Source organism: Acinonyx jubatus, chromosome E4, assembly GCF_027475565.1.
Source record: "Acinonyx jubatus isolate Ajub_Pintada_27869175 chromosome E4, VMU_Ajub_asm_v1.0, whole genome shotgun sequence".
Classification (NCBI taxonomy): domain Eukaryota; kingdom Metazoa; phylum Chordata; class Mammalia; order Carnivora; family Felidae; genus Acinonyx; species Acinonyx jubatus.
In genome coordinates, this window is record NC_069395.1 from 65,716,882 (window position 1) to 65,739,401 (window position 22,520).

At 61.1% G+C, this 22,520-nt stretch overlaps 1 protein-coding gene and 1 long non-coding RNA gene across 6 annotated transcripts; one reads left to right on the forward strand and one right to left on the reverse strand.

The window, feature by feature from the left end:
• Positions 1-77: 77 nt before the first annotated feature.
• On the reverse strand, positions 78-22,314 carry PSEN2 (presenilin 2). 5 transcript variants are annotated; one of them, XM_027046121.2, is made up of 12 exons: positions 22,207-22,291; positions 16,331-16,413; positions 11,040-11,200; positions 9,224-9,438; positions 8,378-8,570; positions 7,504-7,571; positions 6,395-6,615; positions 5,659-5,757; positions 3,310-3,393; positions 2,841-2,942; positions 2,062-2,180; positions 78-755 (listed from the first exon to the last, which is right to left on the reverse strand). In XM_027046121.2, the coding sequence occupies exons 3-12, from the start codon at positions 11,178-11,180 to the stop codon at positions 600-602; spliced, it is 1,398 nt and encodes a 465-aa protein (XP_026901922.1). In that variant the 5' UTR covers positions 11,181-11,200; positions 16,331-16,413; positions 22,207-22,291; the 3' UTR covers positions 78-599. The 5 variants fall into 5 exon arrangements, with proteins under 5 accessions (XP_026901922.1, XP_026901921.1, XP_053064979.1 ...); XM_027046120.2 differs by having other exon boundaries at positions 8,378-8,519; positions 22,207-22,290; XM_053209004.1 differs by lacking the exon at positions 22,207-22,291 and adding an exon at positions 16,825-17,929.
• LOC106968601 (uncharacterized) lies at positions 17,985-20,057 on the forward strand. Its single transcript, XR_008293011.1, has 4 exons — positions 17,985-18,407; positions 19,184-19,248; positions 19,415-19,500; positions 19,586-20,057. It is a non-coding gene; the product is annotated as an uncharacterized LOC106968601 (long non-coding RNA).
• Positions 22,315-22,520: the final 206 nt, after the last annotated feature.

Below are 22,520 nucleotides of genomic sequence, written 5' to 3' on the forward strand. Positions count from 1 at the left end.
CACACGTCCTCCCGCGAGCGGCCATGAGACGCGTGGGGTGGGAGGGCTCGGCGCTTAGAAACGGACCGAATCCAGCATTCCAACAGGATTCACTTATTTATTGATTTTGATATTAAGCCACTTCACAGCAGTAACTGCCGGAGCGAGAACAGGACCCGGCTTCTAAAGGTAATAAAATAACAGCGACGTCACAGACAGAAGCACTGGGGACATTCCACGCAGGGCACGCTGGCTTCCTTCTGCGGCCACAGCGGGCAGGTGCTCAGCGCCATCCCAGCACGGACTCCTGGTCCCTTCCTTCGCCTTGGCCCGCGGAGTACCCCGGGCTGTAGTGCCGGGCCAGGCAGCCTCGCCACACCGTCCTCGTCCACACGGCCGTCCTCGGTCCCTCGGTCGGTGAGCCGTGCTCCGGCGACCAAACAACTAGCGCCAAAAAGCTGCTTCTTCCTCTTCGCCAAGTAAACACGACACTCCCTTCTCTTTCTTTCTCGTCAAGGAAAGAAAAGTCTCAGAGACATATGGCACTAGAATGGGACACTACGCGGGGGCACCTGTCACGACCCGCCCAGGGCCGCCAGCCCATGGCGCCCGGCCCGCCGTCAGATGTAGAGCTGATGCGAGGCCAAGGTGTCCATGAAAGGGCGCACCAGGTTGTCCGTGGAGAAGTAAAAGATGAGGCCGAAGGTGATGGAGATGGGGAGGGCGGGCAGCGCCTTCTTGAACACGGCCAGCAGCAGGAGGGTCAGACACAGACCCTGTGGGACACGGAGGGGAGGGAGGGGAGGGAGGGGAGGGGAGGGGAGGGGAGGGGAGGTGGTGACCGCCGGTGCGGACGCGGGGCGGAGGTGGGGGCGGTTAGCGATGTCGGGCCCCCCGCCCAGGGCTCAGCACTGGTGTGGGGCCCGCCAGACGACAGCCCGACCCCCCCCTTCCCGGGTCCTCTCAAGGGCTCACCCCCGTGTCACACCCCGCGTGAGCCCGACTCCCAGAGCGGCCCTGCTCTATCGGACTCCAGCTACAGCGGTGACACGTGTGACCAGTGACAGAGGCCTCCCCTGGGGGACGTCTATTTATAAAGAACCAGATGAGGGGCGCCTGGGTGGCTCAGTCGGGTTAAGCGCCTGACTCTTGATTTCGGCTCAGGTCCTGATTTCACAGTGGGTGAGACGGAGCCCTGCACTGGGCTGTGCGCGGACAGCACGCCAGCCTGCTCGGGATTCTCTCCGGCCCTCCCCCAATCTCCTTCTCTCTCAAGATAAATTTAAAAAAAAAATTCTAAAAAAAAAAAGAGAGAACTGGACGAGCTCCACTGAAACGCCAGCGAGGGTCTCAGCAGCTGGCACCAGAGGGGCACCGAAGAAGCCACGTGACCCGAGGCCTCGGAGGTGGGTGCCCATCCTGCCCCGCCCCTGCCCACATGGGCTGTGGTCCAGGGAGGGGTGGGGCTTCAGGTCAGACAGTCCCGAGGTGGAGAAGCGTGGGGGTCCACTACCCCCCCCACCCCCCGAACACACGCTGTGGACAGACAGAACCCCTCCACCTCACTGTGCCCCGTGACCCCCCCCCTTCACCGGGGCAGAGCTCAAGTATGCGCCACTCAGAGCCTCCGCCACTCAGAGCTGCGATCTCTCAGGACCTGTCCCCCAGTATGGGTATCTGGTCACGTTAAGGGACTCTAGGGACCTGCAAGCTTCTGGGGTTCAGAGCACCCCATGGTGTCTGGGGGGCGTGGAGGGCATCAGAGACCAGAGCTCAAGTCACAGCCTGTCCCTCCCCAGCTCTGTGCCGACGGGCACGGCCCACAACTTCTTCCCGGTTCCGAGAACCTCAGCTCATCACCCCACTTCGCAGGCGTCGTGAGACCGCACGAGGCTGGCCAAGCCCCTGGCACCACCGCGTGCCTGGTCGGTAACGCGGGAGCCCCTCAGCCAGGCCTCCCCTGCTTGGAGCCTCCCGTAAGCCCTGCCTGGCCCCGTGTCATCACTCCGCCCCTGCAAGGGACTCGGCACCTGAAAATCCCCCTGGGACCAGGGCCCCCCACGAAGTCCCCGGGCCACTCACAATGAGGATGGCCACAAAGCACGCCAGCGTCGTGTTCCAGTCGCCGCTGCCCGTGGCCGCTGCCTTGCCCACCAGCACGCTGTAGAAGATGAAGTCCCCCAGGCCGAGCTTCACGCCCCCTATGCAGGGAAGACAGAGCTGGTCAGTGTCGGGAGCCCCAGACAGCAGATGTCAGCTCACAGCCCAGCCCCTCCACCGGATCCGCAGCAGCCGGCAGGAAACCGGGCCCTCAGACGGGCTGACCTGCCGTCTGGGCTGTGAAAAAGCTGGCATTTCTGACAATTCGGGGAAGTGGCCCTGAGCTGAGTAAAAAAAAGCAAATAAAACGTGCCGTGGGGGGGTCGGCGGGAGGCCATAGGATTTAGGGCTGAGTTTAAGCTACACGTTTTTGTACAAAAGGTGTCCTCGAAGGTGACGCGTACTATGTCCAGAGCTCGTCAGGCAAGCCTTCCCCTTAAAAACAGAGGAGCATGGCTGCTAATTAACTGACGTCTCACCGACAGTGAACGCGAGCTCGCACATTGGCCGGTGCGCTTGTTAACAGGGTGAGCGTTCACCGCGGACGATAAAACCGTCTGACGAACGCACCTGCTGCCTCGTCTCCTCTCTCTCCCTCCTCCCGGCCACGGGGGCTCCCTCCTCCAGCTGTCACTGCCGCTGCCGTCTCTGATGTAAAAGGGGGCTTCTCCCCACCACCCTCCCCTGCCTCCAGGGAGCCCGTCTCCACCCCCCGCCCGCACCCTGAGCTCACGCGGACCCCCCGGGCACAGATGACTCACTTTCCTCCTCTTCCTCCAGGTCGTCCCCGGGGTAACCAGGCAGCGGGGGCTCAAAGACTTCGGGGTACGAGGGCTCCCCAAAACTGTCATAGGAGTCTTCCTCTGGGGATCCGAGAACGTGACCGTCATTGCGCGAGGCGGGTGCGCGGGAGAGAGACAAAAGTCCGGTCAGAGGGATCTGGGATCTGTGGGGAACCGGCCTGAGCCCGGGGCTCCCCTGCCCTCACCCCACTGGCCGGGCCAGCCCAGCCCTGAACGGAGAGGAACCTTCCGGCACACGCCCAAGGGAAGGGAAGGAGGCCAACGGACTGAGGCACAGGCTCTAAGACCCACCTGCTCCGTCCAGGAGGAGACTTTCCCCTCCAGCCCCCCACCCAGGGGAGGGGGGGGGTTGTGGAACAGGCCGGGCCGGGCGGGGTGCAGGGCAGCAGGCCCGGGCGACGAGAGGCTGCCAGCCTGCGACACTCACCCATCTCTGGGTCGTAGGGCAGCTGAAGGGCTCCCTGGGAGGAGGGGTCCAGCTTGGCCATGCCCACCGTCCACACCATGGCGGCTGGGGAAGGAGACGAGGGGTGGGGGGGTGCCTCAGGTGCTGCCGACTATAGCTGCCCCCGGGCTGGGGAGGCAGCGTCCCCAGGAGGCCCGCGTGGGACCCCCTCTTCCAGCCGGTACCGGCTTCCGCTCCTTGTGAGGAGGCCGCTGGGGGAGGGGCCCGGACACAGCCTTTCCTGGTCTTTTGGCGTGTGTGTGTGTGTGTGTGTGTGTGTGTGTGTGTGTGTGTGTCTCCTCACGAAACCGATGACAAGGTCAGCAGGGTACAGTCCGGGTAACCAGCGGTGTTTCCGTCTCATGGTGGCAAAACACGCGTCACGCACACGGTACCCGCGTCACCTCCGTTAACTGGACGCTTCCTTAGCGGGAGGGGTGTTCACGGGCCCGAGCTGTTCCTCTGCCATCACTCTCGGTACCTCGAACATCCCCGTGTCCCCCCATTTCCCTGTTCTAGTTCTAGGAATCTGGCTCCTCCAGATGGATCACGGGTGGGGGCGGGGGGGGGGGTGGTCACAGAATAGTTTCCTTTTTGTGACGGGCTGAATTCACTGGGCGCAGAGTCCTCGAGGATCATCCACGTGTCAGGTGTGAGAATCCCCTTCCTTTCAGGGGGCCGAACAGTAATCCGCGGTAGGGCGCCCCTCACCCGTCCTCCACATCTGTATGCGCGCACACCTCGCCGGCCCGCATCTGTGCCGCGCACACCTCGTGCACCCGCATCTGTACGTGCGCACACCTTGCCCCGCCCACATCCGTACGTGCGCACCACGCCTCCTCCACCCACCCGACCCCCTCGGCTATCTGGCAGACGTCTGCTCGAGGCCCTGCTTCTGCTCCCTGTGGCGTAAGTCCAGGGCGGGATCACTGGATTGGGGGGGGGGGGGGGGGAGGACTGCCTGTGTGCTCTCTCCCTCTCTGGCCCGGTTCACTCTCCCCGTGTGAACTCAAGTCCCATGAGTCCGTCCCCGTCTGGCCTACCTAGCCATGAGCATGCCTTACAGGGAACATTCTCCACGGGGGGGGGCGCCGTCTCCTCCCCCGACGTGGCAGCCCCCGGCCCTTTCAAGGTTCAGATGCACAGCACTCTCACCACCCACACCGCGGCCACTGCAAACCTGCCTCCAAGATATCTCCAGACTCCACCCGCGCCTCACCGCCTCTCCCGCTGCCCTGGGGCCGGCGCCCGCCCTCTCTCCTGGGGGGGTCATTCTGTCCCATACCCGGCTCCACTTCCGCCCCTGACCCCATGCCTTCTGTTCTCCCTTCCCGCCACCGGTGCGATCCCACTAAAATGTAACGTCAGGTGGGTCTGAAACCTTCCAGGGGCCCACTCGGGAGGAAAAGCCATGTCCCCACCGTGGCCTGCGGGGCCCAGCACATCTGGACCTGCCCCCGCTGGCTCCGCTCCCAGCACCCCGGGCCTTCGCCTGGCGTTCTGTCCCCGGGTTTTCCCGAGGTAGGTCTCTGGTCAAATGTCACTTTATGACAGAGGCTTCTTTGACCACCTTCTGCAAGACAGCACCCCCACTACCCTGAAGTGCTCAGGTCCCCCACCGAGTCATCTTTCCACCGAGCGCTCACCTCCTGACGTATTATCGCCTGCTTAGCTGCGGCCTCCCCTCCGGGAATGTGCGCCCCCAGAGCGCGGAGGCGGCGAACGCACATCAGGACACGGCCTCAGCCTTCTCACACATGGTCTCTGCTCCTCCCAAGAGCGGGCCTAGAACGTGCTTTCACGCTGGGGACCACCTGCCCTGGCTCCCACCACAAGCTCCGTCCTGCCTTCGAGATCCTGCCCTGGCACTCAGCAGCCAGTCTGTAAAGTGTTCCTTCCCCACGAGGCCAGGGCACCACAAAGCAGGGACCCCACACACATCCACTGAATCCATATAAACACCCAGATCCCTGCCCGGCGGCCAGCCCCGCGCACTCCCATGTCCCTTCCCTTCAGAGACTTTAACAGCCACGGAGCTGTCGAGGGAGCCCAGTGAAAAGCAAGTGCACCCTGCACCCCAGACCCCCGCCCTCAAGAGCCCCTCTCCAAAGTACCCTCTCAGGAAGTGCCTGGGAGGCACAGTCGGTTAAGCGTCCGACTTCAGCTCAGGTCATGATCTTGTGGTTCGTGAGTTTGAGCCCCGTGTCAGGCTCTGTGCTGACAGCTGGAGCCTGGAGCCTGCTTCGGATTCTGTGTCTTCCCCTCTGCCCCTCCCCTGCCCACGCGCTGTCCCTCTCTCCCTCTCTATCTCTCTCAATGATAAATACTCACAGGAGTATATCAGGGCAGGGAATATGGGCTCGTTTCTCTCCTGGGCCGTTTCCACCAGCATTCTCAGTGGCCCTTTGGGGCACAGCACAGCCACGAGATCTGGGAGAACAAAGACAGCCGGGACGTGTTACAAGTGACATTTATTCCCAAGCAGCCCCAGAGAGGAGCCGGCCTGCTAACACCGGGGCACAGGCGAGGCTCGGAGCATGTCCTGCGTGCCAGCTCCCAGCCCCCGGTTTCCAGCCATAACCGCGAGTCTGTGCTGGTTGAAGCCCAGAACGGGGTCTCAACGGGCAGACTGCAAATGAGGAATTGCCGTGTGGCTCGGGGACCCCGATGGCCGGCTTGCCATCGACTTCCCTGAGCCTTGGATTCCTCACCCTCAGATGGAAGTCACGGCACCGGGGACAGAATCACACCGATGCTTGTTACACGGCAGCTAACGCTTTGGGTGCTCAGCATTTACAGGGTCCCGTGGCCGATCCCATGGCCGAGGACGTAGGAGCAAACTGCTTCCAGGGTGTCGCGAGCGCTCACCGGATGCGCGATTATCAGTGGCCACGTCAAGCGCCCGCGTCTCACGAAGGCGAGCCTCTCAGAGGGGAGACCACCCACCCAGCTTTCTTCGGGGAGGGGGGCACCTTTCAGCACCTGCCACTCGCGTGCACCAGTGAGGGGGACTCAACCCGGACGCAGCCCCCGCCCGCAGCCTCGAGGCCCGCCTGAGCCCGCCTACCGTACACAGAGATGGCACCCAGGATGACCCACGCGGACCACTCCGGAAGGTACTTGATGAACACCAGGGCCATGAGGGCGCTGATCATGATGAGGTACGCCTGCTGCAGGACCAGGGGGCCCTTCCAGTGGATACACACCATGCCCACCGCCCCGAAGTTCCAGACCGTCAGGAACAGCGTGGGGTAGTCCATGGCCACGTTGTAGGTCTTGAGCACCTCCCTGCGCGACCAAGGGCCAGCCCGTGGGGCGGGGAACTCGGTGGAGAGACCACACCCAACCAGACACAGTTCGACACTCCCGGCTCCTCAACCATGAAGTCCCAGCCCGGGTTTTTCCAACCTCTGGCTTCACTCGCCAATCTCCCCTTCCCCGTTTCTGTGAGCCCCACAACCACCCACTTGAAGTATTTTCCAGAACGAGGTGGGAAATGTATACCAACGTCTCATCCTTGGACTGGCTCCCGTAAACGTGTGCCGGCACAGCCTGGAGGACCCCGTGCCCAGGAAAAAGGTCCTTGGCAGAGGGTTTTCCCCTGTCCCTCCAGTCCCTTTGGGCCCCTGGGTCAGGCTGAGAGCCCAAATTGAGGGCAAGAGAGCACATCACTTTTCCCACGAACGAGGAAGCACCCAGGCCCGGCCCAAAGTGGAGAATGTAAACTTTAAGGGATGTATATCCCTCTTGGGTTCACAGAATTCATCCTCCGTGCTTATTTGTTTTAAATCAGCAACCGGGGGCGCCTGGATGGTTCAGTCGGCCGAGCATCCGACTCTTGATTTCAGCTCAGGTCCTGATCCCAGGTTGTGGGCTTGAGCCCCTTTTGGAGCCTGCTTAAGGTTCTCTCTCTCCCTGTCTCTCTGCCCCTGCCCCCTGCTCACTCACGTTCTTTCTCTCTCTCTCTCTCAAATAAATCTAAATCATCCATCAGGAACCAGGTAGGGATGGAGAGGCTTGCCGAGAGCACCACTGGCGCATGTCGAGGCCGCAGGAGGAGGGTTCGGAGGCCTGGCTGTAGGAGCGGCGACACAGGCGAGCGAGAGTCTGGAGCCTGCTGGGCACCCCTCCCCGCCCCGGTCCTCGAGGAGCCTGCTGCCCGCGGGGGGCACTTACCCGAGGTAGATGTAGGTGAAGAGGAAAAGCAGCATCAGCGAGGACATGATCAACCAGCCGTGTATAAACTAGACAACAGAAACGGGCAGAATGACCACGGGCCCCCAGCTTCTCGGGACCCCCAAGCCTCCAAATCTTCGTTAGGCCCCTCTGGGACTACGCTGGAAGGCACCGGGTGGCCGTGTGACAGATTGAGGGGGCAAAGAAATTCACGGAGTTCTCTCAAGGTCACCCGGCAGGTGGATGGGGTGAAAAATCCCTCAGGTCCAAGCAGCCAGACCCCTGTTCCCTCACGGAGACACAGGACGTGCTGGACAACTGTCACCTATAGGCGTGGCCCTAGGCTCCGAGGAGGCAGCCAGCGGGGGTTCCCGACCATGGCGAGGGCCGTCAGCCGATACACATATAAATGTATTGACAGGTAGTCACAAGGGCTACGGAGAAGAAAACGGCAGGACAAAGGGACAGGAGACTCACTGGGACGATGCCTGTGCGATGGGGCCAGGGTGGCCTCCACTGGGGCCTCTGCTCGTCCGCTACCCCCTGGGCCCCGGCTGCAGCCACAGGGCACGCCCGTCAGCACGACCCCTGCACACCCAGCCCAGGGGGAAACGGGAAGGGCAAATAAACCTGCCGGGGAGGCGAGAGGCGGGGTGAAGGGAGCCTAAAACAGAACATCTGGCTTCTCCCAACACTGCAGAGAGGGACCCGGGCAGGTGGGATTCTGAGTCCGATCAAAGGACGGTGACGGCGGGCAGGCAGTGCGGGGCGGGGCAAAAACCAGCTTCTGCTCTGCAGCGGGCCACGCCGGCCACAGGCGGCTCCGCGAGCGGTGCGGGCCGGCGGGCAGGACGGGGCGGCTGCAGGCACTCACCTTGTAGCAGCGGTATTTGTAGAGCACGACCAAGAAGATGGTCATGGCCACAATGACACTGATCATGATGAGGGTGTTGAGCACGGAGTTGAGGAGGCGCTGGCCCACGGAGGGCGTGTCCTCGGTGAATGGTGTGTAGATGCTGAGGGAGACGGCGGGCTGCAGACTCTGCTCCCTGCCTGCTCCATAGGGCCTGCCCACGAGCCACCCAACCTCAGCCTGGTGCCCGAGACCCAGGGGGCAAGGAAGGGGCCCCCCCAGGCCTCCCCCTCCCCCAGACCCACCCCGCGGCCCCTCCCCCAGACACCTCCTCCCCACCGCCCAGGGCTCCTCCCCCTCCCCAGGTGCTCTCCCCCCACCGCCAGGCCTCCCCCTCCCCAAGCCCTCCCCACTCCTGTTGGCCAGGGCACCCCAGCCCAGGGCTCACTGGCCGCTTCCCCCACCCCACCTGACACAGGCCAGCAGCTGCACTGCGGAGGCCCTCCGCCGGCCCCTCGCCCTGGCCCTGTCCACCCGGGGCTGCCCACTGAGGGCCCCACCTGCTCTGGGGCCCCAGCCTGCCACCCCCGACCAGCCTGGGGGGGGGGGGCCTTCCCCCTCTGCTCCTCTCTTTGAAAAAACCAACCCAAAATGAAAGGTAAGCTCCCGAACTAAAAACAGTAACAAGGTTTGAAGGAGGCAGTCGGCAACCCCAGAGGAGCGGGTGACCCCCAGAGGAGCGGGTGACGAGCAGAGGCGGGCCTCTCGCTGCCGCCCCTCTGTGCTCTTTTGACTGCAATGATCGAAACCTCCCTCGAGAGGCTGCAGGTGCCGTGAACCCGACCCCCCCCCTGTTCCCCGACTTACAGCTGTCCGTTCTTCTCCGTGTAGAAGCGCACGGACTTGATGGTGGCCACCACCACGATCATGCACAGCGTCACCGGCACGAACAGCATGATCACGTGCTTCGCCCCGTATTTCAGGGTCAGCTCCTCCTCCAGGCCTGACGGCTGCCCGGGGACCCCCCCGCAGACGTAGTGGTCAGGGTCCTCATCAAAGTCGTCCTCGCTATCCTGGCCTCTCTGTGGAAAGCCGCAGGGTGAGGGCCACGGGATGCCCCTGCCGACGTAGCGCATGGGCGTCTTGTGACAGGAAGCCAGGAGTTTTAATGCTGCCTCGCAGAGGTTAAGGACCAGCTAGATGCAGGAGCGGGGCTGCACTTTTGAAAGGTTTACGAGGACATCTAGGGAAGACCCAGGGCCAGCACTCACCACCAAAAACGCGGGAAAGGGGCCACAGCAGCCACAGAAGAGGGCGGGCTGCAGGCCCAGGACGCGTGGCTAGTGGACCCAGAGCATGTCTAAGCATCGCCACCCCCCCCCAGGCCAGGGACTTAGATGCCACTCTGTTCTGGTCCAGTGGCCGTACTGACTCGGGAGGCCGGCCAGGTGACAGAGGAGGAAGAAATGAAACGTTCCTGGTGGACAAACCACACTCTAGAACCGTCAGCGCACGTGGGGACTGTCTTTGATGGCAAGACACTGGGAATTTGCAGAGGAGGAACTTACTTTGGACTCCTGCCACCCCCCCACCCCCGCAGGAGGGCAGGACGCCCGCAGACGCTGGCCCGAGCCCCTGCAAGAATTTCTGTTTGGAAACCGTGCGGATTCAGGGTCATCTGCGGCCTTGTTCGTTGATTAACCGCCAAAGACAAAACCAAGGAAAACAAAAATTCAAAATGACTATGGCTTCATTATCAGCTCTTTGCGGAGAGAATTCCAAGCCAGGCGCTCAGCTGAGAAGAAACGGAAAAGCCTAGACGAACGGGCACGGAGACAACTAAAATGCACCAAAGCCCCGGGAGACAAGGCGAAGGGGCCGTAAGGGTGGCCCCGCGGTGGCCTTGAGCTGGCAGAGCTCAGAGGAGGGAAAAAAGGATCTTTGACTTCGGCAGCGGGTCTGAGGCTGGCTGGAAGGGGAAATCCTGCATTTTAAACACTGTAAGGGGCAAAACGGAGAAGGGGTTTCGGGCAAATTCAGATGTCGTTTTGCCCTGATGGGGAGGGAGGTGGTGAGGTTGGGAGGCTCTCCCCCAGAACACGCCCCCCACCCCATGATGTTATAATCTCCTGCCCCATGGGCTGCGGACGACATCAGAGCGTCTGTGCCCCGCCCCCCCCCCCCACAAATTCACAGGTTGGACCCTAAACCCCAATGTGATAGCACTTGGAGGAGGACCTTTGGGAGGTGACCAGGTGACCTCATCCCGATGGGATGAGGGCCCTTATAAAGCCCCGCCCAGAGCTCCCCAGCACCCCCTCCCCCCATTGCTGGATTTGCCAGCACCTGAGCTCACACTTCCCAGCCCCCTGAACAGTGAGGAAGATGTTGCTGTTGTTGATAAGCCCCCACTCTATGATACCCCGGCCCCTACCCTCCACAGTGCCTCCTGCCCCCCTCTGCCTGTGCTAAGGAAGGGGAGCCTGCGCTGCTGGGACCGGGGGGACAGAACCATGCAGCCCGAGGCAGACTGTGGGCCCCGAGGCCGACCAGGGCCCACCGTGTGACCAATCCTCGCCTACACGGTCCCCGCCCTCCCGCATCGGGGCGCGTGGGTTCCAGCCTCGAGGTCCAGGAACCCGGGGGCTGGGTTTGAGGCCTGTGGCCGCCGGCGATTACCTACCCACTGGTCGGCACCCTCTCCATCCTCCAAGCCCTGCCTGTCCTCCTGGCAGCAGCGTGGCGGGGGGCTCTCGGCCGACATCAGGGACGCCCTCTCGTCACACACTTCCTCCTCGCTGTCAGAGGCCATGAACGTGAGCATGGCCCTGCCTCGGGAAGCGCCTGCAAAACGGAGCACAGGGGGCCTCGCTCCAGCTTCCTGCAGGGCCAAGGCAGCAGAGGGCTGGGGGTGTGGCCTGAGGACCCGGACGCGGGCCCTGCCTGACAACCGCCCAGGACATGTGTGTCCAGTGGCTTCCCAGGGGCCGCCTGTGTGGCTGGCACAGACCCTCGGGGGAATGGCCCGAGGAGATCCAGGCCACGGGTGAAACACCCCACGACAAAAGTCGAGGCCACTCCAAACTGCACGCTCGTTCATCCAATCAACAAACATCCACTGAGCACCGACATTGTGACATCAACCATAAGCCTGCTGGGCTCCGCGGACGTGAAGATGAACAAGAAACACTACCATCATCCAAAAACAAAACAAACAAACCAACTCGGGGCTCAGCCAGTGGAGCGTCCGACCCTTGATTTCGGCTCAGGTCATGATCTCAGTTTCCTGGTTTCGAGCCCCACCTCGGGCCCTGAGCCGACAGTGTGCAGCCTGCTTGGGATTCTCCCTCCTCCTCTCTCTCGGCCCTCCCCTGCTTGTGCTCTCGCTCTCTCTCAAAATAAATAAGCTTTAAGAAACATTACTGGAAAAAAAAAAAAAAAAAAAAGACCAACAATCATCCAACGTGACCGGTTACATAACCTAAGTGTTCACCAAGAGGTACAGAAACCCAAAGGAGGGAGTCAACCTCAGAGATCAGGAACGTCTTCTAAAGAAACCACCAGCCCAGACGGAGACAGAATGTTCCAGGTGGGAGGAAGGGCAGACGGCGTGAAGAAGGAACGTGCCAGTCAGGGCCGTGGAGGTGTGAGGGCCTCCTGTGCCACGTGAGGGGGTGTCCGGCCCCCCGGAAGACAACAGCGGGAGGTGGACAGATGCTGACTCACGGGCAGCGGGGTGGATGCCCGTGAGGGGACCGGACCCCGAGAGGGCTGGGAGGACGCCAGTCAGCACTGGATGTGGGGGAGAAACACAGGACAGAGTCCAAGATAGCAGCCAGGCAGGGAGCCCCGGGCAGGGGACAAGCCCATCTCAGGGAAAGACAGAGTCTGGTCCAGGAACCAATTGAAAAGGGTCAGGGAGGGGCATCTGGGGGGCTCAGTCGGTTAAGTGCCCGACTTTGGCCCAGGTCACAATCTCACGGTCCGTGGGTTCGAGCCCCGCGTCGGGCTCTGTGCTGACAGCTCAGAGCCTGGAGCCCGCTTCGGATTCTGTGTCTCCCTCTCTCTCTGCCCCTCCCCTGTTCACATTCTATGTTTCTCTCTCTCTCAAAAATAAATAAACATTAAAAAAAGGGGGAGGGTCTGGGGTGCAGGGGAGCCGCAAGACCACGCAGGATGGGCATGTGCGTGTGTACGTGTGTGTGTGTGTGTGTGTGTGTGTGTGTGTGTGTGTTTGTGTGTGTGTCTGAGAGAGAGGAAGTACAGCTGAGGGCAGGACCTCAGGGAAGGCCAGCCCGGAGAGTCTACACAGCAGGGATGCCTGCCCCCACCTCACTGTGCTGTCCCCAGCCAGAGTGTCCTTACAGCAGCAGAACGGGAAGCCAGCGCGGCAGAAGGGCCTAGAAGAGCGTCAGACAACCCCTGGTGGACCAGGCTGTCCCTGCCTCCCCCTGGGCAGGCCTGCTTTCCCACCGACGCCCCCAGAGGCCGTGGGAACGCTGAGAGTGCACGCGACCGCGTGGTTGCCCCCGGAATGTGTGATTTCCAAACAAAGCAGGTGCCTTCTACCGTCAGCCAGCTCTGCCCTATTTGAAGCCGGCGACGGGGGGCCCGTGGCCCGGGTGACTCCTGAGGGGACACCACCTCCGTCCCCCACCTGCGGGCACAAGGCAGAGCCCACACCCCTCCCGGGCCAGCCTCCCGAGGCTTCACGATGAGCCAGCTCCCCTGACCCAGGGCAGACAGACAAAGACCACGTGACTGCACTCACAAGCAGACTTTAAGAGACAGAACACTCGAACATACAAAGAAACCGGCCTTAAACCCGGAGCCCGACAGGGGGGTTGCTGGGGGGAGGGGCGAACAGGTGAAGGGGAGTAAGGGACAGTGGACGGGAGGCACACTGAGACACGTACGGAATTGTCGAATCGCCACAGTATACACCCGGGGCTGATATTACACCGCCCTTCCATTATTCTTCCATAATAAAGAAAAACAAAAGCTCTAGCAGCAGAGGAACAGAAGCGCCAGAAACAGGGAGGGGCGAGCTTCTGCAGTCAAGATCAAGATCGAGATCGGGAGGGGTTGCCCCCTTCCCACGGAGGGGCAAGGGCTGAGGCCAGCGGGGAGGGGCCAGCCAAGGCTTCTGGGCAGAAGCAGGTGTCCACGGTGAGCTTTACAAAAGCAGTGTGCCAGCAGCACCCTCGGGAGGTGGAGGGCTCCTCCCGCTTCGCTGCAAGCCCCCCCTCCCTGGCACCAGCCTCAGTTCAGGGTCACAGGAGGGCGACTAGACCCGGGCACCAGCCCTGTCTGGGGGGGGGGGGGGGGGACACGGCACAGCAGCCCCAGCACGCTGCAGGGCCTGGGAAGTTTCAGGCTTCGTTCCTTCGTGTGTGGTGACGAAAGACACCGTCTGGTACAGGTCTGGGGGGGGGGGCACCTCAAAGTCTTCCCCCTGCGAGTCTCGGTGTCCAAATCCTGAACAAACAGCAGCTTGGACCCGGCAGCTGTCATCACCCATGGCAGCAGCCGTGAGTTCAGTCTCACGCAGGGAGGGGCACTCGAGACGAGAGCTGGTGGCATCTTCCCAGGCTAGATCATGACACCCCATCCGGAGCAGGGCCGCGGGTGGGATGGGCACGACATGGCATTTCCCTGCAGTCACTTCTAGGGATGTGAGTTAGCAATACAGTCTCCCTCCACTTCCTCCCAGGCCCCCCAGGGTGCCTGTGACTGGTCTGAGCAGGGGCTGGAGGGACAGACCTAGGGTCCCCGCATGCAGAGCATCACAGAAGGCAGGGGGCAATCTTAGCCTTGAGAACCACAGCAGCCGCAGCATCATGGGGGCGGAATGTACAGAGAACAGAGACGATTCTTCAAAGGAGAAGGGGAGTTGCTTGGGGAGGGTGAGGACAGAGAGGCGGGGACCAAGTCCTGGGGTGCCTGGGGGCTCAGTCGGTTAAGCGTCTGACTCTAGATTTCAGCTCAGGTCGTGATCTCACAGTTCATGGGTTTGAACCCCGCATCGGGCTCTGCGCTGACAGTGTGTAACCTGCTTAGGATCCTCTCTCTGCCCCTGTCCTGTGCTATCTCAAAATAAGCATTAAGGGGCGCCTGGGTGGCGCAGTCCGACTTCAGCGTCCGACTTCAGCCAGGTCACGATCTCGCGGTCCGTGAGTTCGAGCCCCGCGTCGGGCTCTGGGCTGATGGCTCAGAGCCTGGAGCCTGTTTCCGATTCTGTGTCTCCCTCTCTCTCTGCCCCTCCCCCGTTCATGCTCTGTCTCTCTCTGTCCCCGAAAAAATAAATAAACGTTGAAAAAAAAAATTAAAAAAAAAAGCATTAAAAAAAAAAGATCCTTCCAATTTCCATTTCTTCAGCCAGTGGCCAGCAGCTGGCAAGACATTCCCCAGAGAGCATTTCTGCCCCAGCGTTGCCCTGCTGTCGGGCAGGGGGCGCTCACAGGCTGTCAGAGCTAATTCAGGTGTGGCACCCTCACTGGAAAGCAAATGCTCCCTGGGCAGATTCCTCCCTTATCCGGCTCTTTAAATGGCTCTTTAAATTCCTCCCAAGCCTTCCCTGAAGCCAGGCCCAAGACCCCCAGGAGCGCAGGCCCTGAGGGGCTCCCTCGGCTGTCAGAGCAAGGGGGTCTATCTAATCACAACCTTCTGGGCCTGGTGGCCAGGGGTCACAGGTGAGGTGCCTCTCAGAGCCCTCAACACCTGACAGAGGACGCAGGACTCGGGAAGGTGCTGCTTCTCCAAGTGGCCCAGGCCACCTGGGGCAGGGGTGGGGAGACACTGAGCACAATGACCGGGGAGCCGGGCACTGCTGTTCGTGCCCATTTCACAGTTGAGGAAACAGGGTCTAAGACGTGAGAGGTTCAAAGTCACCCTGAACCCAGCAGTCAGGGTCTGCACTCTGAACACCGTGCTAGACCACTTACTGGAGGTGCGGATCCCCAGCTCCGTTCCGACCAAAGGTCCGGGGGTCTGCACTTTGAGACGGTCGCTGGGTGACCGTAGGCTGCAGTCAGACCTTCCCTGGGGCTGCCGGGCCCTGGAACCCAAGCCCAGCTGCCCCCGGGCCCCCAGCGCAGGGATCCAGTCCACCTCTCTGTCCCTGTCCCCTGGTGCGGCTCAGTCGGGAGTGAAAGAAGGAACAATGCCTTCTCCTGAAAACCGTCTGACCAGAGGGCGGCTGGGGAAGCAGAGGGACAGCCACTCACGGGACCAGGAAAATGGCAGGGGGAGAAGGCAGTTCCCAGCGGAGAAAGTGCCCAAGCATTTGCCCACCGGGGACAAGAACGGGGAAAAAGTGGCCTCAAAACACCTCCAGCACCGCCAACGGGACCGGCCTTTCTGAAGGCAGTAGAAATTGAAAGCTTTAAAAAAACATCCATACCTTTTGGTCCTGAAATGCCACTTCTCAGAATTTGTCCTAAGAAAATAATAAAAGATTTCCATAAAGACCTGTTTGCTGTGGATGTTTCTCACTGTAAAAACACTGACATGCCAGAAATGCTGTCCTGTGACATGTCCATCTGGTGAGGTTTATCCCACGACTGCTTAAAACGTCACTCCAGAGAACAGTTCACAACAGGAAACAACGCGACAGGAAACCCCAGGTAATAGACACGAAACTTCATACACAACCGTCTGAATTTTCTCAGAAAGCGAACGTATTTGAAGGACTGGCCAGATACAGCACAAGACACCAAACGCGGTTACCTCTGGATGCAGAGACCGTGGGTCGCTCCGCGTTTTCCTGCATCTCCCACACCTCTTACACACATGGATCGTCTGTGGTTTTATTTAAGCCCTTAATTTTTCAGTGGGAAATACCAAATAGCAACACCAAGGCGGACTTCCTTCCCGTCTGCGCTCTCCTGCGTCCCCTCGCTGGACTGGGGCATGGGGTGGGGGGCAGGTGGACCCCGGGGTCACTGTCCTCCTTCTCGGAGCCCCCCTTTTTACCTGGCTCCCGGAGAACACAGCAGCAGGGAGACACTCCTCCGGTTTCTCAGTCGGAACTGAAGCCTGATGCAACTCTGAAATCCCTGGAGGGAAAATCACCATCACCACCCAAATGTACGCGGTTCAACAACCTTTATACTCGGTATTTGTGCACATCAGAGCGCCGGTGACGTCAAAAACAACCGGCCTGGGAGGCTGACTCCAGCAGGCGGGGGTGGGGCCGATCGGCCCTCCCGCTGGTGGCAGAGTCCTACCAGCCACATAGCAACCAGCCCTCCGCGCTGGAGGAGGGGGCCGAGGAAGGCGCAGAGGGCGGACGGGGGGGGGGGGGGGAACAGCCCTTCCCAGGGACCGAGCCGCTGGAGGATACAAAACCCACACGCCCCGGAGGAGCCACCGAAGCCACCGCTTCCGCCCATTAATAGCTGAACGGGATCGAAAAGCTGAATTAGCCAAACCAGGGGAGTCTGACCCAGAGACTTCCCCCAACGTGCCTGTGTCAGCAGCTCCTGCGATTATCGAGGAAACCAGGAAACCCGGTGACCCAGCTTCCTCGACTTTCTTTCCATCGCAGAGACATGTGAAGGCTCTGACCTTAAAACGGGAGGCCAGGGGAGCTCAGTAGGAAAGAAGACTGTAAAATGCCATCGTAAACACCAGTGCCTCGCTGGAGAAAGAAAGGAGTAGAGCACTGCTCCCAAAGCAGATGGGGGCCGACTGCGTTTACCACTGATGCGGCTGCGGAGACAGGTCAGGGTCCTGGTACCTGCCGTCCTTCTGCAGTAGGCCTAACCGGCCGAGGAGCCCTCTCCTTCAGAGAGGGTGGCGCGGGTCTAAACGGACCACTTTCTGTGGTCACGAGGCTGCCTCCCAGCACTCCCACGACTGCCCGGAGGCTCTCGCCTTATACCAGGGCAGGGTTTACCAGGGAGAGAAAATTCCCTTAGAAGCCCCCACACCTTCCCTGCCTGCCTGTCCCCGCTGGCCCTGGGCAACTGACCAGGTATTTGGCCCTGGCTGACCGTCATCCATCTGTCCATCCACCCCAGCCCTTACCGTGACGCACGTCACTTGCCGGAAGGTTCTCCCAACACCGGGAGGCAGCCTCGGCCAGCGTCCCGTAGGGACCCAGATCAGAGGCCGCAGGGGACCCTGACGGGGCCTCCTGAACCTCGACCCAGGCTCTGTTATTTACCTCTGCCTGCCCTTTTCTGCCCAGAACTGTCTAGGCCCCATGAAGCTTTCTCTTGTGTCGTGAAGCAGCCTGGGAAGGGGGCAGTTTGGGGAAAGGGGCGGAGGTCTGGCCCTAACATGCCACCTTTGAGTAAGACCCAGGAAAAAAAGGTTATGTTTTAAACAAGCAGCAGCAATCCGATCACCCAGCTGTGGGATGTGAACCGCACACTCCCTGGCCGCGCAGCCTCAGACAACTTAACGTCACGGCTGTCCCCTCTTCTGGAACAAACAGAACAGGCACACCTCGGGAGAGTGACGTGGAAAAGTACAGATAATGTGTGAGGTGACTGGCACAGAACAGGTGTTCGGCCAATAGCCGTGCCGTTACAATGAAGATGAAAAGGTGGGGCACAGATAGAGCGAGAGGGGACAGAGAAGCTGCTGACGCCCCCCCCCCCCCCCCCCCCCCCCCCCCCCCCCCCCGCGGAAAGCTACGGATGTGCTGAACCACCAGGCAAAAGGGTCGTCACCAAGGTCACCCTTCACCCAGGCCCCAGGGAGACACCGTTTCCACCTAGCCCCAGCCCTGGGCACTCTGACAACATGAGCAACTTGTCAAAGGACAGGGCATGTCCACGGGACCGATGCCAGAGCTGGCAAGAACCTTAAAGGCCATCCGGTCAGTGCCCTATTTTGTACTCAGGAAACTGAAACCCAGAGGGACAAAAGACACGGCTGAAGTGCCATGACCAGAGCCAGAGCGGCAATTCGGGTCTCGGGCCGGCCGACCCGAAGTACTCTGGGGCCTGCACACTCGGGGCGTGGCCGAGAGCTGTGGTCACACAGGCGGCCAGCACAGCACCCCACGTGGGCTCTCTGGGGGCACCCCCATACTTAAAAGGTACATGCCTTTGCCACAGGCAGGTGAGTGTCTTTACCACCCAGCTTCTCCGAAACACCGGCGAGAGGTCACAAATGCTTCCTGGTCACTGACTCACTCAGTCCCTCTCCTGCCCCCAACCCCACAACGCCAGCCTGGAGGCCTCTTCTGCTACGGGGGCTCCTCCACATGGTGGAGGAGGGCGGGGAGGGGGGCCAGGGGTGGGGACACCCATGTGGGCGTGGCCTGGGGGGCAGGAGCCAGAACACTGCTTCCAGGGGTCAATTCAAAAGGGAAAGTGAGAGGGGCTCCTGGCTGGCTTAGTTGGCTAAGCATCCGACTCTTGATCTCAGCTCAGGTCATGATCTCACGGTTCGTGGGTTCGAGCCCCGCGTCGGGCTCTGTGCTGACAGCCGGAGCCTGGAGCCCGCTTCCGATTCTGTCTCTCCCCTCTCTCTCTCTCTCTCTCAAAAATAAATGAGTACACATTTCAAAAAAGGGAAAGTGAGAAAGCGCCCTGCAGCACCAGTGAATTAACCAGCGACCCTCACGTGCTTGCTCTGTGTGCCTCAAACCTGATTTACCAAGAATACTCCTGAGGGGAAAATTCTGAAGACCTGACGTTAACAGGAAAAACAGAATACAAACCTTCAACTCCAGCTTCCTGCCTCTGATGCTTTAATAAACGAACACATGGGCGTGCGTGGAGTGCTGTGAGGAAAGGCATTTGACAGCGGTGATCTCTGGGCTGAGAGCTGATGGGTGACTCTTTAAAAAATATTTCCTGAATTTTCTAGAGCAAACACGTGTTCCTTTCATCTCTACCAAGTCAAGACTTTTCTGGTTAAGGTACAGCAGAAAGGTGAGTGCCCTTTCCAATTTTCTTCCCGTGCTCCAGAAGACCCCATTTTTGGCAAAGACGAGCCAGCCTCCTGGCGTCCCAGGCACTGAAGACGCTGGACAAAAATGATCTCCTCCCTGATGTCTGGTCTTTCCCGAAGAGTGACTGGAACTTTCTCTTTCCCCAGACTTTACCACGGCAGCCTCGCCATCCCCAGGCCTGGAGGCTGACGCTGATTACCCTGAAGCCCATGCCCGATCGGACCAGCTCAAGGTGAGGAGAACTTTCCAGGCCCTGGCCAGAGACAGCCTGTGCCAGCCTTGGAGCCCTGACATTCCTTCCCTCAACCCTCCCCCAGCCACCAGAGTCGGGGAACAGGTGGAAATACTTGCAGAAACACGGGTTGTCCTTCCAGTCGCCAACTAAACAGTGTCCAAAAGTCAGAGCAACAGCTGAGAACGAGCCAACGATGTCTTCCGTAGAAACATGCATGTGACACCCGCCCCCCCACCACCCCATGCACACTGCTTTGGTCTCTTTAAACAAATTATTTTTTTTCTTTTGTTCTGTCAGGTAGTTACTAATAGAGAGCACAAAAAAAACGTCCTGGGCAGTTGGGGCGCCCGGGCGGCTCAGTCGGTTGAGCGTCTCACTCTTGGTTTTGGCTCAGGTCATGATCTCACAGGTCATGGGTTCAAGCCCTCCATCAGGCTCCACGCTGACAGCTCAGAGCCTGCTTGGGATTCTGTCTCTCCCTCTCCCTCTGCCCCTCCCCCCACTCTCTCTCTTCTCTAATACAATAGATTTTTGAAAATAAAAAAAGAAACGGGCGCCTGGGTGGCTCAGTCGGTTAAGTGTCCAACCTCGGCTCAGGTCATGATTTTGGGGCTCGTGAGTTTGAGCCCCGCATCGGGCTCTGTGCTGACAGCTCGGAGCCTGGCGCCTGCTTCCGTTCTGGGTCTCTCTCTCTCTCTGCCCCCTCCCTGCTCACTCTGTCTTCCTCAAAAATAAAATAAACATTAAAAAATAATAGTAATAAAAATAGAAAAAAGAAATGTCCTGGGCAATAGTGCAGGAATACGGGGGCAGGGGGCGCATGTGGGAACCTCCTGTGCAAAAACTTGAGAGTTAAAGACTGGAGAGTTAAAGCTGGGTTCAAATCCCGGTGCTCAAATCCCAGGTGGCTTAACTCCCTGAACCTGTTTCCCGTTCTCTAGAGGGTAATAGCGACCTCAGTGTGATCAGAGGTGTAAAGAGGTCTGTGGTAACCACTGTCCCCAAAGGGCTTTTTCTCATATATGACAAACCCACAAAGTAAGACATGTTATGTCACGATCATAATGGGTAACTCAGAGGCCAAGGTAGGGGGAGTCTCTCATTTGGCAGTGGGGCTGTGAACAGCCATCGGGGAGCTGAGGGGAGGGGTGACAGGCATGGTGACCGGCACCAGGCCTCCTGTGAGTGGCAGCCTGCGGCCGGGCTCTTTCTTATCCCGCTCTTCTCAAACAGATAGGATCTGGGTGTCCGTCTCCCGTGCACACAGCGAGTAAGACTACTGACTTAGTGCACACCTACTTCCACACCAAGCCTCCAGAATTTTCCCTGGAAACCTGAAACAACATCTATCCCACTCTGCAAAAATGCTCCACCAAAGCCCAACCCCGGTCCAGCCCCTGGCCTAAAGGTGCCCTCACCCACCTGCGGACAGCCAGCCCACCAGCTCTGAGCTGGCGCCAGGACCCACCCCCCTGTCGCTTCACCAGCGGGGCCCAGGACACACAGCTGTTGACACACCTCCCCGCTCCCACCAGGCCACCTTCACACGGAGGGAAACCTGAGCCTCCCACACCTGAAGCAGCTTATCCAGAGCCTTTAATTACTGCTGAAGGTCCTGGCGGCCAGCACTGGAGGCTCAGGCATCTACAGGACGGACATCAAGGGCGTCGGTACCAGAAGCCCGGGTCTGTCCGGAGGGGGGACAGGCTGGGAAGCCCAGGCTGCCGATTCCGAGCCAGGCTGGCTCTGCAATTGCTGTGGATGGGGTGCTATCTCCATGCGTAAATGGGGGTGCTGTCGGCCCACCGACCAACGGTTCACACCTTAGGAAGGGGACACCCATTAATTCAATACACAGGAGCCCTTCATCCAGCTGTCAAAGGGCTGAGGCCCGGTGCCAGGGCTGGACAGCAGAGCGAGACGCCAGACAACGGGTTCTAAGCCTGGCTCTGCGCTATCCTACCTGGGTGGCCTTGGGCAGTCACGTTAGCTGTGTGGGCTGAGTTTTTTCATCGATAAAATTGGGGGCGGGGACTAGCCTCTGTGTCAGGCTCCTTCAGCTTCAAAAGCTTGATTCTGGGAGTCTCCCCAGGGCTGTAAGAGCCTGATAAAAACAGCCAAGCACCCCAGCACCGAGGACCACGATCGCGGTTCCAGGCCCCACCTGCGGTCGGTTCCTCCCCCGGGCGGGAAGACCCTCGCCTCCCCCTGCCCCGTGACGCAGAGCTCGGGGCCCGGTGCCGCAGGCCCACCGGACCGGGCGCCAAGGCGGTCCGAGCGCGGGGACAACGCCGGGCCCGCGCCTCCCAGACCCACGTGCGCTGCTCCTTTAAATGCCCGACCCTTCGGCACCCCGCGCCGCGCCCACCCCCAGCGGCCCGGGCGGCGGGGAGGCGCACGCAGCCCGGCGCAGGCCGAGGCCTGGGGGCTGCTCCCCGCGCTCCGCCCACCCCCGAGGTCCCGGCCGGGCCCCGCCGCCGCTCCCCTGCGCGCTCCCCTCTGCGCTCCCGCCCCGGCCGCAGAGGCCGGACCCGGCGCGCGCACGGACCGCGAGCAGCTCAGCCGGGGCAGGGGCGGCCGCGACCCGCCGCGGCGAGGAGCGTGCGGGAGTCAGCGCCCGGTCTGCGGGTGGAGGCTGCACCCGGGCCGTCCGCTCGGCGCGAGACCCGGCCCGGCCCGCGCGCCCCAGCCCCGCCCGCTCACCTGCTCGGCCGCGGCGCTCCGGCGCTGTTTACGCGGCTGGCCGAGCGCCCGTCGGCCCGGGCCCTGGCGCCGGCGCAGACTCCGCCCCCAGCCCCCTCCCAGCCCCCCCTGGCTCCGCCCCCGGTTCCTCCCCGGCTCCGGGCCGCCCCCAGCGCCGGCCTCAGCCCCGCCCCCGGCCCGGCCCCGGCCCTGCCTCCACCCCGGACTCTGGCTCCGCCCCCGGCTCAGGCCTGGGCCTCTGCTCGCCCCCCTGGCTCGCCCCCGTTTCCTCCCCGGCTCCGGCTCCGCCCCCGGCTCCGCCCGGGGCCCTGGCT

Coding starts and splice junctions, on each gene's coding strand:
- PSEN2 (XM_027046122.2), bottom strand. CDS start 11,180: ATGCTCACGTTCATGGCCTCTGACAGCGAGGAGGAAGTGTGTGACGAG. Junction 7,572..8,377: donor ACAAATACCGCTGCTACAAG/GTGAGTGCCTGC, acceptor TCTGTTGTCTAG/TTTATACACGGCTGGTTGAT. Junction 6,616..7,503: donor TTCACCTACATCTACCTCGG/GTAAGTGCCCCC, acceptor TTGGTCGCGCAG/GGAGGTGCTCAAGACCTACA.